This window comes from Chiloscyllium plagiosum, chromosome 5, assembly GCF_004010195.1.
Source record: "Chiloscyllium plagiosum isolate BGI_BamShark_2017 chromosome 5, ASM401019v2, whole genome shotgun sequence".
Classification (NCBI taxonomy): domain Eukaryota; kingdom Metazoa; phylum Chordata; class Chondrichthyes; order Orectolobiformes; family Hemiscylliidae; genus Chiloscyllium; species Chiloscyllium plagiosum.
In genome coordinates, this window is record NC_057714.1 from 80,831,552 (window position 1) to 80,850,770 (window position 19,219).

The 19,219-nt window shown below is 39.6% G+C and overlaps 1 protein-coding gene across 4 annotated transcripts in view; it reads right to left on the reverse strand.

Annotated features, from left to right (window-relative positions):
• Nucleotides 1-19,219, reverse strand: part of LOC122550041 (rho GTPase-activating protein 21-like) — a 253,474-nt gene that overhangs the window by 23,813 nt on the left and 210,442 nt on the right. For all 4 annotated transcript variants that reach the window (XM_043690469.1, XM_043690471.1, XM_043690472.1 and 1 more), the window contains 6 exons: nt 12,670-12,966; nt 10,915-10,979; nt 9,990-10,126; nt 8,166-8,308; nt 1,095-1,250; nt 905-983 (listed from right to left, as the gene is read on the reverse strand). In XM_043690469.1, coding sequence (XP_043546404.1) covers nt 905-983; nt 1,095-1,250; nt 8,166-8,308; nt 9,990-10,126; nt 10,915-10,979; nt 12,670-12,966 — 877 coding nt within the window. The remainder of the gene's footprint in view (nt 1-904; nt 984-1,094; nt 1,251-8,165; nt 8,309-9,989; nt 10,127-10,914; nt 10,980-12,669; nt 12,967-19,219) is intronic.

Consider the following 19,219-nt stretch of genomic DNA (forward strand, 5'->3'; position numbering starts at 1 on the left):
AGAAATCGCACTGTAGAAGACCGTGCTATGGAAAACCCGAAAACAGTCACCATGCAAACTGAAGACAACCAGCATTACTGTATGACCCATGTTACTGTATCTTTAATTTCTTGATATAAACTGTGCCCAATATTACCATTGCAGTGTGATGGACTATTAATATCAAAACATAACCCCAAGCTGATTGTTACGTATTATCAATTTGCAACACACTCTGCACCTGTTAGCTACTCACAGACACGTGCTGTCACAATCTCTCAGTTCTGAAAAGGCACCTCTCTAAGAGTACTCTTTCAACTTTGTAACAATAGTTCTTTGAAAGTTGCGTCACAGGTAGACACATTGTTAAAGCATTTACCATGCTTGCCTTCATTGCTCAGATCATTAAGGTGAGAGGAGAAAGGTTTAAACGGTGACTGATTTAATCAAATCACTACTGTGGAAATTGTTGTGTTTTTTTTTAAAAGAGTGGAAATCAGGTATTTTTTCACTCACCCTTTTAGCAAATTACTAAGTAAGGAGAGCTTTCTTGGGTGTTTTTGTTTTAATTAGCAGAGGGGTTTGACCTTCGTATTGTAACAGTATGTACCTGAACCCCTGGGTTTCTCCATTTGACAACATTATTCAGGGTACTTCCATTAACTGTACAAGTCCTGTCCTTGTTTGTTTTAACAAAACACAATATCTCGCATTTATCCAAATTTCCCACTGGCCCAATTGATCAAGATTCTTTTGTAATCTTAGATAACCTTCTTCACTGTCCATTATACCATCAATTTTGGTGTTATCCATAAAAGAAAGATCATAGATCTTATTTTAATTTTCCTATGTAGCCCCTATAACCATCAATATCCTTGCAAATCAAAATAGAAGAAAAAATGACAACAGTCAGCGATTTACTCACCATTTGTGAAGAGGGGCTCTGGAAGTTTTCTGAAGAAAGATTTCAGTAAACTACTGATAACATTCAGATCACGCCATTTCTGTATTTTAAAACATTTTAAAGGGAAACAATTTTATATCTGTTAATTTTAAAACACATTAATACAAATATTTCCAAAGGCATTCAAAAGAGACGTGTTGAAAAAACTTACATCATCCAAAAGATCAATATCAGTCACTCCTTTGTTCAGCTCCTCTTGTAAACTCGAGATAGCAGCATTATTTCCAGGGACTCTGTAGATTCCAGTGTACTCAAGTCCTTTCTCTTCAACTAAATTGCAGCAAACTTCAACTATCAGTGGTACATACTAGAAAACAAAAAATGAAATAATTTTTTAAAGATGCCACACAACTTTTCTATTTGTATTTAGTCCAAGTAACAAATTGACAGGCTTTAAAACCATTTCAGTGCTATTCAGTTGCACTGTGGTTCCCTTCCACAATTCTTTATATATTAAAGTCTGGATATTGCTGAAAAGAATTTACCAACTTTAAATTCCTGCCTCAGGCGACTCTCTGTGTGGAGTTTGCACATTCTCCCCATGTCTGCGTGGGTTTCCTCCGGGTGCTCCGGTTTCCTCCCACAATCCAAAAATGTGTAAGTTAGGTGGATTAGCCATGCTAAATTGCCTGTAGTGTTAGGTGAAGGGGTAAATGTAGGAGAATGGGTCTGGGTGGGTTACGCTTCGGCGGGTCGGTGTGGACTTGTTGGGCCGAAGGGCTTGTTACCACACTGAAAGTAATCTAATCTAATCTAAATTACCATAAATTGAGAATACATTAATTTAAGACCATAAGAATTAGAAATAGGAGTTGGCTGTTCAGCCTCTAGAGCCTGTTCTACCCTTTGATAGGATTGTGGCTGATCCAACATTCCTCATTTCTTCTTTCATGCATTTTCCCATTATCCGCATTTATCGACTGATTAAGAATACATTGCAGCTCTAAATATATGCAAGGACTCCACCCCCACAGCTCTCTGCAGCAAGAAGTTCCAAAGACTCAATCCTCAGAGAAGAAACTTCTCATCTCAGTCTTAAATTGGTGCCCCTTTATTCCAGGACTTTGCCTTCTGGTCCAAGACCCAATCATTTGTGGGAACATATTATTTGAAAATAAGCTTTATGTATTTGCTTACTATTACTACTATGAAAATACTAAGTGATGTCCAACAAGAGATGTGATTCCACAATTAGACAAGACGTGCTCAACAATCTCAACTATGCTGAGAATTACACCAATCAATTTAAGATTATCAGTCAGGCTCACAGCATGGCTCGCTTACACATGTCCTTTCCTGCAAAGAGAAGAGACATGCCCAAACATTGCACCTTTATAGCTTTAAAAAAAAACTTAGATAACAGCCATTCGATATCCATTTTGCCAACCAATCAGCACCTCTTGTTGTATTCTCTGAAATTTGGTATTCTTATGCTGTCCTGATAAGTGTCTTTAAAAATGTCAACATGGTTCATTTCTCCCAAACCAGTACTCAAATTCTGTACTACCAGGGTCCATTCAATACTTAACTTAGGCGATCAGTAATTTCTTTTTCTGTTCATGATGCTAGCAAAAGCACATTTATTCTTAATTTATAATTACTCCAAGGTGGTGCAAGAATTCTTTTTGCCAAACCCTGTAGTCAATGGTAATGATGTCAGTTCTGATAGAAAAACCAAGGCAGAATCAAGACCATCAAAAATAATTACCATACTAGATTATCACACATTATCCACAGTCTTTTGCTTTTGTATAAAGTTAATTTACATTACAAAGCCTTTTATTTAATTCACTCATGGGATGTGGGTATCACTGACTGGACTAGTATTTATTGCTAGTCTGTAGTTACCCTTGAGAAGGTGGCGGTTGGCTGCCTTCTTGAACTGCTGAAGTCCATTTAGTGTAGGTAGACCCACAATTCTGTTAGGGAGGGAATTCCAGTGACAGTGAAGGAATGGCAATATATTTACAAGTCAGGATAATGAGTGGCTTGGAAGAGAGTTTTCAGGTGGTGTTTCCATATATCTATTGCCCTTATCTTTCTAGGGAAGAGTGGATATGAGATTGGAAGGTATCAGACCATAACATACAGGAACAGTATAAGGCCATTCAGTCCATCGAGTCAGCTACCCGAATGAACTCCACGGCCTTCTGCAGCAATGGTTTTCATGGATTCATCACTCTCTGGCTAAAGAAATTCCTCCCCATCTCAGTTCTGAAGAGCCATTCCTTCACTGAGGCTGTGTTCACTCTATCCAAGTCTCTTAGCATTCTGTAAGTTTCAGTGAGATCCCCCACACTCTTTCTTCAAAAATCCATTGAGTACAGACCCAGAGTCCTCAATTGTTCCTCACACAAAAAGTTCTTCTTTCCTAGTATCTGGGCCAAGTCCAAGGCCAGCACCTTGTTCCTTAAATACCTAAGGATCTTTGGCAAATTTCAGCACTACACTCTATGAACAGTACACAGTTAAGCAGGTTGCTTTGTCCTGGATGATGGCAAGCTTCGAGTGTTATTAGAGCTGCACTCAGCAGGTCAAGTGGGGAGAATTCCATCACACACTGTCACTGTATTTACTTGGCAAGTCCAGTAGAGCTTCTGTTCAATAGTAACCCTCAGGATATAGACTGTGGGGATTCAGTGATGGTAATGCCATTGAGGGTCAAGGGACAGTAGTTAGATTGTCTGTTATTGACAATGATCACTGCCTAGCATTTGTGCAGCACAAATGTCACTTTTCAGTCCAGACTTGCATATTGTCCAGATTTTAGTGCATCTGAACATGGACTGCTTCAGTATCTAAGGAGTCAGAAATGGTGCTGAATAAAGTGCAATCATCGGTGTTATGGAACAGGCCAGACCCCCTCAAAACATTTCAAGAAGGTAGCCCAGACCCTAACTTTGCAAGTTGTTTTAAGCAGGTGTCTGGTGGACATTTCAGGAGGGATGCAGCTGGTCAAACCATAGTTTTAAACAAAACAGAATTTATTTACAAGACTACCAAATGAAACAGAGACAAAAGAGGACAGAATACTAAATAACGTGGCAGAAGTGAGGACTGCAGATGCTGGATATCAGAGTCTAGATTAGAGTGGTGCTGGAAAAGCACAGCAGGTCAGGCAGCATCCGAGGAGCAGGAAAATCGACATTTCAAGCAAAAGCCCATCATCAGGAATGAAAGCAGGGAGCCTCCGGGGTGGAGAGATAAATGGGAGGGGTGTGTGGCTGGGGAGAAGGTAGCAAAGAGTACAATAGGTGGATGGGAGTGGGGATGAAGGTGATAGGTCAGAGAAGAGGTTGGAGTGGATAGATGGGAAGGAAGATTGGCAGATAGGACAGGTCATGAGGATGGTGCTGAGCTGAATAACTTACCTTTTAAAACCCAACAGATTAAATCAGATTAATGATGCTGCTCCCAATACTTGCAACAATCCCCATAAACACCCTTGGCACAAAAGGTAAAATCAAACACAGGGTCTTGCGGGAGATATGGCAGAGGTGGCAGCATGGAACACCCTCTCCTGTGTAGCTGTTTCTTGGATCAGCAGTCTCAAAACTGCCTGACTGCTTTCAGTAAATAGCCAGACTGCCAAAACCAAATCAAACATGAGAAAGGTGAGCAAAGAGACCTGGACACTCTCCTTTCATTGTACAAGTGCTTTTTTTAAACTTAAAGCCTTTGCCTGAGGCAGTATCTTTTAGCTATCAAGAAACTGGCCCAAAAGCCCTTCAAACTTAAGACTTTTTGGATTCTGTGTATTTTACGATCTCTCTTAAAAAAGCCAAGGACAACACAACTTTGTTATAAGAGCAGCATCACCACATTGGCAAACATCCCATTTCTAACCTCATGATGGAGAGGAGGTCATTGATGTAGCAGTTGGGAAGCCAGTTTTCAGGTTAAAAGTGCAAGAAAAATATGGAGCGAGATCTTAATGAAACTCTTAGATGGTTGCAGATCAGATGTACAACCAAAGATAATCATTAGGACTTGGTCCATATCCTGATGCATGGATATACTTGCGAAGTGCACTGAAAGTTTCAACTTTGAGGGATAAATCCTGTGTGCCCCGGTTCCCCTGCATTAGATTAAGAGAGTCTGGCAGTTCTGTAGTACTTACATCGATAGGCAATGGGAAATGTTAGATCAAAATCTAATCTTAGATATGGGCAACGACACAACTGACTTCATCACGCCCATTTCCATTGAAATGCACCATCCTTGTCTTCATCCATCCACTATCATTCAGACTGGATATCTAAACTTATTATTTAATATCCAAAGCCACGAAAGAACAGTCCATCTCATATTCCCCAAACTTTGAGAGAGTTCCTAATGGATGATGTGCTGTGAATTTTTGTGCAAAGAGCTCAAAAGACCCCCCACGGCAAACAAATGTGCAGCAGATTCAAATCAGGGAAATTTTCAAGTGCAGTGGCAGTCTAGCTATTATTGCTGCTCTTCAAAAGATCCAGGTCAATGTAAAAAAAGTCTCCCAATTAGGAACACATTTAAACAAAAAATCAGCATAAAGGATCAGAACTGAAGATAGTTTCCAAGATACCATTAAGACTGTTAGGAAAGATCAAAGAAAATTGGGAGAAAAAACAATACCAGGTGGTGCATTTTGGGAACTTAAGGGAGATTTGAGAGAGTAGAATTGGCTGCCAGTCCAAAATGGGCAACCAATTATGTTGCCTAAGGCTCCAATTCGGTGCTATAACTACACTGGTGCTTGCTGGGGGCCCAAGCCACACTGATGGGGCCACAACAATGACAGACCACAGTCGCAGCTGAGCTTAATCCAAAGTTAAAAATCACACAACACCAGGTTATAGCCCAACAGGTTTAATTGGAAGCACACTAGCTTTCGGAGCGACGCTCCTTCAAGAGGTGATTGTTCAAGAAGGGGAGTAGGGATAACCCTAGTAACTATAGGCCAGTGAGTCTCACTTCTGTTGTGGGCAAAGTCTTAGAGAGAATTGTAAGGGATAGGATTTATGAACATCTGGATAGGAATAATGTGATCAAGGATAGTCAGCATGGTTTTGTGAAGGGCAGGTCGTGCCTCAGAAACCTTACTGAATTCTTTGAGAAGGTGACTAAGGAGGTGGACGAGGGTAAAGCGGTAGATGTGGTGTATATGGATTTTAGTAAGGCGTTTGATAAGGTTCCCCATGGTAGGCTACTGCAAAACATACAGAGATATGGCATTGAGGGTGAGTTGGAGGTTTGGATTAGGAATTGGCTGGCTGGAAGAAGACAGAGGGTAGTAGTTGATGGCAAAGTTTCATCTTGGAGTGCAGTTACTAGCGGTGTTCCGCAAGGATCTGTTTTGGGACCATTGCTGTTTGTCAGATCTCTCACTCCATCTACCCCTCTCAGTATATTCCTATTGATTGGGCATTCGCTTTTATTGTCTGACCTCCCCAAATGTATTACTTCACACTTGTACACAGATCTTTGAAAGTTGCCACCCAGGTAAATAGTGCGGTGAAGAAAGCATTTGGCGTACTGGCTTTTATTGGTAGAGGAATTGAGTTCCGGAGCCCTGAGGTCATGTTGCAGTTGTATAAGACTCTGGTGCGGCCGCATCTGGAGTATTGTGTGCAGTTTTGGTCGCCATACTATAGGAAGGATGTGGAGGCACTGGAACGGGTGCAGAGGTTTACCAGGATGTTGCCTGGTATGGTAGGAAGTTCGTATGAGGAAAGGCTGAGGCACGGGGGGCTGTTTTCATTGGAGAAAAGAAGGTTTAGGGGTGACTTGATAGAGGTGTACAAGATGATTGGGGTTTAGATAGGGTTGACCATGAGAACCTTTTTCCATGTATGGAGTCAGCTATTACGAGAGGGGCATAGCTTTAAATTAAGGGGTGGTAGATATAGGACAGATGTTAGGGGTAGATTCTTTACTCAGCAAGTCGTGAGTTCATGGAATGCCCTGACAGTAGCAGTGGTGGACTCTCCCTCTTTATGGGCATTAAACGGGCATTGGATAGGCATATGGAGGATAGTGGGCTAGTGTAGGTTAGGTGGGCTTGGATCGGCGCAACATCGAGGGCCAAAGGGCCTGTACTGCGCTGTATTTTTCTATGTTCTATGAAGGAGCGTCGCTCCGAAAGCTAGTGTGCTTCCAATTAAACCTGTTGGACTATAACCTGGTGTTGTGTGATTTTTAACTTTGTACACCCCAGTCCAACACCGGCATCTCCGAATCATGAGCTTAATCCAAGTACAGAGTATTCACCTCTATCCCAATAGATTTTCCAGTCTAGATGCAGTTTACCTATTCAATGCTAGCAAGACATTTCTGACTTGCCAAATCCAACACTAACTTGTCATAGGAGGACTACATAGGATCTTGCAGCTGGTGTCATTTGACTAGGCTTCAAGTGACACCCAAATAGGGTAATACCTTGGAGGCTACAAATTAGAAATCCCTCTCTCAAGAGACTGATGCGCCAATCCCGCTCCGAGACAAGTGCAGACCCATCGGAAAATCTAACTCAAAGAGGGGTTGGGAGTAAGAAGTTTTGAAAAAAGAAATGCAAATGGAAGGTTGCAAAGTTAGTCCTGAAAACATGAAATGTTAAAATGGATGGTTATTATTTGTATCCTAGGATCAAGAAGGGAAAGTCCAAGACAAAAGACCACACCAATGTAGAAGAACACACCAAAAGTTAATAGTGAAAATAGACTATAATTCAGATGACGTCTATGAATGTAAAAGTATTAGAAGCAACTCCCCAATAGAAAAACACTTGAAATTTTCCCACTTTGAGCAATTGTGATGCAAGATGCAACAAGCTGCGTAAATTGAATTACTTCCTTCTCTCAAGGGCAATGGAAGAGATTAAAACGACTGAATAATTGCACTGGCAAATTTATGAGAACAAATGTTGTTACGTATGTGTGTGCGTGTGTGCAAATTTTGCACGCATGTGGGAGGCCTAAAGCCACAATGACATTTATGGATTTAGGTTGGAACTAAGGGTATTAAGTAATTTGAGTGTCACAATTTTCTATGTCTAAATGGTTGAAAAGGAGTTCAACCATTTAGGGGTAGCAAAATAGGGGTAGCAAAATGTTATTGATCCCATTTTCAAGAGGATCTATGAAACAAATAATGTCCTTTGTAGTAAGATACTGTTACTTCAGTCATTAAATCAAATTAAAGTTGCACTTGCACATCTCATGATTCTTCACTGGACTCCGTATACCTTATTGTGAAGAGCTGGTGGACAATCGTCTAGCCTGACACCAAATGTTACACCAGGACCTGGTTTCTTTTCAAAGGTTTTCCTCATTATGCTAGGAATGCCTCTTCGCCATGTTCCCTTGTCTTTTGGTGGACTTGTGTCATCTGAATGGCAAAACAATTTTCCATTGGTATGATTAAATTAAAAAAAAAGATTATTTACCAACAATTGTAACATTAACAGGAATTATCTAAAATGACAATAGGTTACAATTATTGCGGGTTTAATTTATTGTTTAGATCCTTATGAAAATAAATAACTTCAGTAATAATACTAGCTATGCTCTTGGCGGTAATAAAAATGTTTATAATCAATGTGCTTTCAAGTAAGTGGTTAAATTGCATGCACACATTATTACTTGATGAATTAACATATTTGGTACATCTTGTTAGTTCATCATAAAGGTTCAAAACCTTTTCAGTGAAGATTCCGAAGTGATGCACAGCAGGTGCTACAACACAACCTCAACTAAGTCAGTTGTATGGCTTGCAAAACTTTACCTAAATTTTCATTTAACCAGTAATGCATTGAATTTTAACGAATGAGTTATTGGTCTCCCGTACAGAAATAGGCCAGTCTTCAAGCCTGTTCCTCCAATCAACAAGATCACAGTTGATTTGTGTTTCAAATTCCATATTCTCATCTACTTCGGATACATCTGAATCCTCTGCCTATTAAGAATCAATTTACTTCTGCCTTAAAAATATTCACTAACACTGTTTCCTGAGGCAGAATTCCAAAGTTGTACAACACTCAAATTCTTCTGTCCTAAATAGGCAATCTTTAATTTTTTGAACAGTTTTAATTCTGGATACATCCACAAGAGGAAACATCCTTTTCACATCCACCAGGACTCCCAACCTCAATCAAGTCACCCTTCACTCTTCTAAACTCCAGCTGAGACAAACCTAGTCTGTAAAACCTTCTTGTCAAAACAAAACCCACCGAGTCTAGGTATCATTCAATTGTTCTGAAGAGTTAATATCAAGTCCAACATGAATCTTTCTCCCTTGGAGACACCAGCATCATAAACAGGAAAGATTGAATGGGGTTAGGAGCTTCTGAAACAGTGTGAAAAGCTCCTACTTTGCACAACATTTTGTGGCACACAAGTACATAATGTCTCCAGGTTCCTCTATATCAACAATCATGTTACTCCTTCAAAGACGTCCAATAAATTTATTAAATATAATTTCACTTTCCCAAAATCATGTTGATTCTTCCTGATTTTAGAGTTTTTCTCCATGCCATGATTAATGCTTCTTAATCATTGACTCTTAACTTCCCCATGACAGACATTAAACCAACCTGCTGTATCCCGAGATCCTTTTGTTGCCTCACTCCATTCTGACTAAATATACCATCTCATGTTTAATAATATTGAAATTCACTGACCAAATATATATCCAATCTGCAATATGTCACTCTGGATTTTGTTGTATTCTTCCTTTGCAGTGACTAAACCTCCCACCATGGTGTCAACTGCAAATTTTTAAGTTGTACTTAAGACATCTTTTGCTAATATTACTGCAATACCTCAATGTAAAAGCAAAGTGTAACAAGTAAGAGCTAGTAGTAGAAAAACATAACAAAATGTATGTCAAAGTACTATATTTATAGAAATGCACAGGTTAAATGGACAAGTTAATTTCGACCAATTTACCAGAATCAATCTATTAAACTTTTACAAAGTAAGCACCAACTTAAATTAAATGAATGTACAGTAGAGAATTTTTTAAAAGGAAATCAGTATTTAACAGCTATGATTACACAATGAAGTATTACTTATAAGTTTTCTTTCCAGCTCTTGCTTTGGAGAATGTGGGCTCTTTGGATCAGTTTTGGATCCCAAGAAGGTCTGTCTAATACTGAGTGTCTGGCGAGGTGTTTTAGGAGATGGTTCCGTCTTACTGCCAGAAGTACTGAAACAAAAGATATTCCAATTAACGGTCATTTTATTAGATTTATTCTGGATGTAGGTTTGTTCACTGAGCTGGAAGGTTCATTTTCAGACGTTTCGTCACTACACTAGTCATCAGTCAGCCTCCAGATGAAGCACTGGTGGTATGGCCCGCTTTCTATTTACGTGTTTAGGTTTCCTTGGGTTGGTGATGTCATTTCCGGTGGCGACGCCATTTCTGTTTCTTTTTCTCAGGGGGTGGTAAATGGGATCCAAGTCAATGTGTTTGTTGATAGAGTTCCGGTTGGAATGCCATGCTGTCACCATGCCAAATAACATCACCACAGGAAATGACATCACCAACCCAAGGAAACCTAAACACAATAGAAAACAGGTCATTCATCTAAAGGGTCATTGATGATGTTACCCAGTATGGTGATGAAACGTCTGAAAACTAACCTTCCAGCTCAGTGAGCAAATGTACAACCAGAACCTCAACCTATGCTACAAATCTTCTCAAAACTCATTAGATTTATCGCTTGTATACTCAAACACTCCTAAACTAAGACCAAAATTAGATTTTCTTCCCTTCCCTATATCATGCTCAATAAATTTCAGATCAATGTCAACAATAAGTACAGTACTCACTAGTTCTCAACAATCCCTGATTGAATACGTAATGCCAAAGGAGAAAATTTGGATCTCTAAGCACAATATATGATGTACCATCTGCTTAGATTTTTTTCTTAAAATTGGGTGTTGGTACACTCTGAAATCACAGTCTAAGCAAAGGATATCAATACTACTTACTTCATCATGGTACTGTATTCTTTAATTTTTCTGCTAATTAAATCTCTGCTTGTAACTCCTGTGTCCTACAAGTTAAAACAAATCAAGTTTATTTTGTTTCTGCAAATGGACATTTGTGCATTAAAATTGCATACAACAGGTTGAAATAAAAAATTATAACTGTCAAGTTCTTTAAAGAGTGCATTACAAAATGAGGACTTGTAAAGAGTATAATTCCACTTGCATGGTTTATTTTTAAAGGAAAATGATGATCTTGCAATTGTCCCCAACATTCCTAAAACTCTACATAGTTTGGAGTAACAGCTTTAATCTCGAGTCTTAATCAAACCATATAAGCTCAGAGAGTACATAAAAGCAACTGTTTCCACTGAGGGAGCTATGACAGTATAATGCAAGTACAATGCAAGATATTTTTGACAGCAAAAAAGGATAAACCACTTTATACGTAGCATTACATGGGTGGAAAATGGACAAGAGTAAGTTGTTTTTATTTTCTCATTCGATATTGGTGTCACTGGCAATGTCAACATTAGTTGCCCATCACTAATTGACCTTGATCGAAGTGTCCAGCTAGGCATTCTACAGTAAAAATACAGCCATGGTTCTGGAGTCACATGTGGGTAAAGATGGCAGATTTCCCTCCCCAAACCAAAACAGATGTGTTTTTATTACAAATTAATGACAATTGGCATGATCACTATGAGTGAGACTACCTTCAAATTCCAGATTTTTTAAGTAAACTAGTGCCTTTTATACTTCCCTACTTTTACTACCTTTGTTTTCAGTCAGAAGTCACACAACACCATGATGAAGGAGCAGTGCTCCAAATCTTGTAATTTCAAATAAACCTGTTGGACTATAACCTGGTGTCGTGTGACTTCTGACTTTGTCCACTCCAGTTCAACACCAGTGCCTCCACACCATTTTTGTTTTGATTCATTGTCTTTCTGTTCAAAATCAATCTTTTTTTCTCTCTTGATTATCACACTCACGAATTAAATATTGAATTAACCTAATGCACACTCCTCCCAACAACTCTTTCTATTTACTTCTCGATCCTGAAATCCAATTGGTTGATAAGATACAGCTTTGCCTCACCTATATATCAAAGTTTCAGACGCTCTGTTGTCCTTCTGGTGCTGTTATTGCCTTGCACTTTCAGCAATTAGGCATACAAGAAATTCATATACAATAAGCGAATGACTCATTCCTGCAAAGTCCAGTCTTTTCATCTATTGTTGTGCAATCTCACGCTCAACTAATTATCACCCAAACCTTGGGAGTGAGAATTGTATCTATGGTTGTGGATTTAAGATAAAATATCACCAACTAAGTTAAGGTGAAGTTGAACATGGCAGTTGAAAGGACTCAATTATATAATGTTGGTCTAAAAATGATTGAAACAAAATAATGATGATTCTACAGTAAACAATATGTTGTAAACTGACAAAAGTCAAAATTATAATACATTATAAAGCACTGAAGCTTCTTTTGCAACAAAATTTAGGTAAATGTTGCATCCAGTTACATTTATGGACTTTTATGAAACATTGCTTGCCAGTTAAAACAATGATTGTTATTCAGTGCCATAATTTTGCATAAATTTAAATAAATTATGGCTGCTTCTGATGTAAAGTACAAATTAAAGTTGAAACAATTACACATCATATGCTTATTTTTGAAGATTTAGATATGCAGCAAAAGAATGCTACTCATTTTCTTTTACTAAATTGCCACTTTTCACTATTCACTTACCTCATCATCTAGATTACTGTTTTCCTGTATGGATTTAATCCATGCCAACATATTTTCCCGATCTTCAGCCTGAAAGAGGTATTCACATTCAGAAGTGGTTAATCGAAATACATGCTTGCGCTTGGTTTCACTATAGGAAATGTCTATCAAGCAGGCTTTGATGCTGATTGGTTGTTCTTCTTCATTTGGGCAAGATGCATGAACGACCTTGTCCTTTTTATCTTTGTACAGAAATAAGGAGTATCCTCGAAGAACCACATACATTTGCTTCCATGGCCGAATGCTACCACCAACACGCTGTAATATTTAAAAATGAAAAATCAATAGAAATTGATCACTTTACTTTTACATTTGTAAAACATTATTTTAACATTTTATATTCCTTCAGAAAAAATAAATGAAAAATTCTATGGGTTTGTTTAATCCTGATTTTTGTTTTCTTAGAAAAGCTCCATCAAGTACAAGACCATAAGATGTAGAAGTAGGCCATTCAGCCCATCAAGTCTGCTCCATCATTCAATGAGATCATGGCTGATCTGATAATTCTCAACTTCATTTTCCTGACTCATCCCCATAATCCTTGATTTCCTTGCTAATTAAAAATATACTTAGTGATCCAGCCTCTACAGCCCTCGTCACCTCTTTAACAGGTGAACTCTTACTCTGAGGTCATACCCTCTGGCTCTAAATATGCTCAAAAGGCAAAATGATTATCCTCATCTACCCAGTCAAGCCCTCTAAGAATCTTATGTTTCAATAAGCTTTCCTCTCATTCTTCGAAACTGCAATGACTACATGCCCAACATCTCAACCGCTCTTCATAAGAAAATCCCTCCATGCCTGGAATCAACTTCGTAAACCTTTTCTAGACTGTCTCCCACCTCAGTATATCTTTCCTATTAACATTTTTAAAAATGTTCACAGCATTCTAGATGTCGTCTGATTACTAGGAGAAAGTGAGGACTGCAAATGCTGGAGATCAGAGCTGAAAATGTGTTGCTGGAAAAGCGTGCCCAGCAGACTAAGATAAAAGGTAGGGAGGCCTCCCTACCTTTTATCTTAGCCTGCTGGGCACACTTTCCTAATTCCTGAAGAAGGGCTCATGTCCGAAACGTTGATTCTCCTGCTCCATGGTCTGATTACTGCCTCGTACAGTTTTAGCAACAGTATTTTTATATTCCATTCCATTTGAAATAAAATCCAATATTCAGTTTGCCTTTTTGATTACCAACTGAACCTGTTGTTAACTTGGAGATTCATGTATAAAGACCCCCTTTCCTCATTTAGATAACATTTAGCTCTTCCAGTCTTTCTCTCAAAGTACCTAACCTCTTATATTTGCACCTTATATTCCATCTAACAAGTTTATGCCCACTCACTTAACCTGTCTATATCCCTGTGTAGACTCTGTCATCTTCATCACCGACATTCACAAACTTGGCAATAGTAAATTCATTTCCAAGCGTGGTCCCAGAACTGATTCCTGTGGCATTCCATCAAGAAGCTTCTTACAAAAGAAATAAACAATGCAAATTTACATGAACAGTTTACAAGGGAAGAATGTTATGATTTCCTATCTACATGGTGGTGGCTTTAGCCCTCAGCCTGTTCATAATTCTATACAGGCAGACAAAGCATAGGCAGCCTGCCCTCACTTCACCCTGAATGAAGCCCTCAATGCCTCTTGCTGCCCAGCTTCGATTTTGAGTGTAAAGGGAGAATTCAGTGCAAGAAGGAAGCCAAAAATGTCATCCTACTTAAGTCCCGAATGGGAAGAACAGGGGGTCATTTCTTAAGGGTCCCTTTCCACATGGGTTTTACCCACATAAACCACCATGTCCCCCAAAAACTAGCATCTGATGGGCTTCCCCATCATTGTGGTTTCACAGTGCTTAATTCCTCTTTCTCCACCCAGAGTCTCACCACCTCTTTCTACCATGAGATTTCCCCATGCTTACCTGGTCTCAAACTCAGGAGCTTAGAATCTTGGGACTGTTTCCAGTCCTACTAATGACTTGTACTGCAACCACAGAGCTATTAGTCAATCAGATTAGCTGCTTTTTGTTCGAGATAGGTCTTGCATCTAAGTGTAGGATAGAATTCCCAGATCCAATTTGGGTTATGAAGTTACATTCCTTACTGACTCTTCAGCTGGTGGGACAGGAAAGACCACCATCCAAAAAGTCCTGATCTAAGTGCTCCAAATTGAATGTAGTGGCTGCCTGGTAAACAAACAATTGCGTTCAGTTTCCCCCTTGACTTTTACCACCATGCAAGAAAATCATGACCGATGATAGTTTGTATTTGGCTTCTGAAATTTGGAATTAATACTCAATCATAAGGATACAATCACAAGATTTGTAGGAAATAAAGAATAATGTAACTATTCATGAATAAAATCTAAAATAAAAATATATTTGACTTCTATTTCATGTACATTAGACACACTGATGCATTATAGTTTTTAGGAACCGCATTTGTTTAGATTATATTGAAATATTAGTCAAACTTTAAACTAAAATTTATACTGGTCAATGTCTGACAAAATGGAAAAAGGGGTATCTATTCACAAGGTTGCCAAATGCTTTTCAACAGAAGCTTGGACATGAATGGATGATTAGACAACCATTTAAGTATGAAAATGCAACTTGGCAATTCCACATGAAATAACTAAAATTAGCAGGCACGATTAAGCATAAAAGTTAAGTGCTTTGACAAATTTTCACTTTGATCAAATACAGCAAGAACAAAAGGAGAAGGAGTAGGCCATTTAAGCCCCTCACAACTGTTCTGGCAATCATAATCATGGCTGACCTGCAACTCATCTCCATCTGTCTTAGACCCTTTTCCCTTAACATCTTGGTTAATAAAAAGGCTATCAACCTCAAGTTTTAAAATTAATGATTTTGAGAGTCATTAATTTTCAGCCATTACAAGGGGGCATAGCTTTAAATTAAGGGGGGGTAGGTATAGGACAGATGTTAGGGGTAGGTTCTTTACTCAGCGAGTCGTGAGTTCATGGAATGCCCTGCCAATAGCAGTGGTGGACTCTCCCTCATTATGGGCATTTAAGCGGGCATTGGATAGGCATATGGAGGATAGTGGGCTAGTGTAGGTTGGGTGGGCTTGGATCGGCGCAACATCGAGGGCCGAAGGGCCTGTACTGCGCTGTATTCTTCTATGTTGTATGTTCTATGAGTGTGTTCCAAACTTCTACCACCATTTGCATCAAGAATAATTTTCTAATTTCACTTCTGAAAGAGCTCGTTCTCAGTCTTAAAGAATAAAATAAAGCATTAAACCTGGACAGCACATAGAACAATTTCTCTCTCTCTACACTAACAATCTCAACCCTGAACATGTTGAAAATTTCAATTAAATCACCCATTAACCTTCTAAATTCAGGAAAAAAATATTAGTTTGCACAATCTCTCACTGTAACTTAACTATGAGTCTAACTATCAAACAGTAAATCTTACATCCATCAGGGTCAACAAATCCTTCTTAACATGTGGTGCCCAGAATTGCGTTGAAGTTGTATATCTGAAATATGATAAGCACCCCCTTGCAGTGTGGTCTCCAAATATACAGGGCAGCATCTAATAGACCTTTGATAATTATCATGTCATGAAAATGAACAGAAAATGGGCCTGGGCAATAGGCCAGGCTAAGTAGTCTTTTCCTGCACTGTAGTGACTCTCTCTGTTTCAGCTTTGTTTTACCATTGAACTTTGTGCCATTTGCAAATTTAGATTCGGCTCTCTATATCACCTAAGTTGCAAAGAAATATGCTGAACAGTTGAGACTCCAAACACAGACCGTCTTATGATACCACTAATGATATAGTTTGGAGTATCTATATATTATCCCTCCACTTGGACTCCCTCCATTCATCATTTCCCAATCAAGTCAGTACTTGCCTTCAATTCCAAGTACTTCAATTATAGCTAATTTTTTTTTTGAATGATAAACTTGCATTGTTGCCTCACAGCCCAAGGAACACAGGTTCTATTCCATCCTTGGTTGGCTGTCTGTGTGGAATTTGCACATTCTGCCCATGTTTATGCGGGTTTCCTCCAGGTGCTCCAGTTCCCTCACACAGTCCAAAGGTGTGCAGGTTAGGTGGATTGGCCATGCTAAAGTGCCCATTGTGTTCAGGGATGTGCAGGCTAGGTGCATTAGCCATGAGAGATGCAGGGTTGCAGGGATAGGATAGAGGGTGGGATGCTCTTCAGAGGGATGGTGTAGACTCTATGAGCTGAATTGGCCTGCTTCCACACTATAATCAAATGACTTGTGAAATGCTATGTAAATAATGCTAATATCCTACTCATCTACTGAAGTCACCTCAAAAAGTTTACTAAAGCTTTCACAGACAAAACTGAATTGTTGCAATCTATGTTTAATATGGTAATGTAACCTTGTCATAAAGGTGTATACAAAAAATGAAAGAAACCACCCAATCAGAACAAACTGATTTTATTCCATTTGTATATCTACAACAGAAGACTAAACTGTTGGTCTTCCATCTCTAAAATGATGGTTTGTGCCATCGTAATCAATTCTATCTTAACTACTTCCTGGTGTGGATCAGAAGCCCCACTCTGGCATTGCACTTTGCCACATTTGCTGCAGAAAAAGACAGTGACCTGAGAAACTACATGATTTAGTGGCCTCTCTTCACATCCACCCATAAACGTGGAATACTCTGCAATAAACTTTTGACAAGGCAGCTTGCACAAAATATTATGATGGAGGTGTAAGGGGAAGGGGTGAAGAGGTGAAGAAAAAAGACTAAGAGAACACCCTGAGTAACACTGAAGATTTGTGCTGCAGGAGATATTCTTTTATGGCAATACTTGGCATTTACTCGACAACATAGAATATTGCTTAACTATGCCACACTCATATAAGACAGAACAGATGCCCCCCATCAAGCCCACACCCCATTTCCGTCACCTTCCCCTGCCACTGCAGGAATTGCAAAACCTGCGCCCATGTCTTCCCCCTCACCTCTGTTCAAGGTCTCAAAGGATCCTTCCACATCCAACAGAAATTTATCTGTATTCCAATGTCAAATACTGTATCCATTGCACCCGATGTGGTCTCCCCTACATCGGGGAGACAGGATGCCAACTTGCGGATCATTTCAGAGAACATCTTTGGGACACCCGCACCAACCAACACCACCGCTCTGTGGCTGACTACTTCCAACTTCCCCTTCCATTTCGCCAAGGACATGCAGATTAACATATCAATTGCTGAATTATTTCCAATTCCACAGTTGGCAAATTGTAGCCATAATTGCTGATATGCATTGAGGATATCTCCATAAGACCATAAGACATAGGAGCGGAAGTAAGGCCATTCGGCCCATCGAGTCCACTCCGCCATTCAATCATGGCTGATGGGCATTTCAACTCCACTTACCCGCATTCTCCCGTAGCCCTTAATTCCTTGTGACATCAAGAATTTATCAATTTCTGCCTTGAAGACATTTAGCGTCCCATACTCCGCTGCTCTCTGTGGCAATGAATTCCACAGGCCCACCACTCTCTGGCTGAAGAAATGTCGCCGCATTTCTGTTCTGAATTTACCCCCTCTAATTTTAAGGCTGTGTCCACGGGTCCTAGTCTCCTCGCCTAACGGAAACAATTTCCTAGCGTCCACCCTCTCCAAGCCATGTATTATCTTGTAAGTTTCTATTAGATCTCCCCCTAATCTTCTAACCTCCAATGAATACAATCCCAGGATCCTCAGCCGTTCCTCATATGTTAGACCTACCATTCCAGGGATCATCCGTGTGTATCTCCGTTGGACACGCTCCAGTGCCAGTATGTCCTTCCTGAGGTGTGGGGACCAAAACTGGACACAGTACTCCAAATGGGGCCTAACCAGAGCTTTATAAAGACTCAGTAGCACAACAGTGCTTTTATATTCCAACCCTCTTGAGATAATTGACAACATTGCATTCGCTTTCCTAATCACGGACTCAACCTGCATGTTTACCTTTAGAGAATCCTCAACTAGCACTCCCAGATTCCTCTGTACTTTGGCTTTACGAATTTTCTCACCGTTTAGAAAATAATCCATGCTTCTATTCTTTTTTCCAAAGTGCAAGACTCATATTTGCTCACATTGAATTCCATCAGCCATTTCCTGGACCACTCCTCCAAACTGTCTAGATCCTTCTGCAGCCTCCCCACTTCCTCAGTACGACCTGCCTGTCCACCTAACTTTGTATCATCGGCAAACTTCGCTAGAATGCCCCCAGTCCCTTCATCCAGATCATTAATATATAATGTGAACAGTTGTGGCCCCAACACACTGAACCCTGCGGGACACCGCTTGTCACCGGCTGCCATTCTGAATACGAACCTTTTATCCCAAATCTCTGCCTTCTGTCAGACAGCCAATCCTCAATCCATACCAGTAGCTCACCTCGAACACCATGGGCCCTCACCTTGCTCAGCAGCCTCCCGTGTGGCACCTTATCAAAGGCCTTTTGGAAGTCTAGGTAGATAACATCCACTGGGTTTCCTTGGTCTAA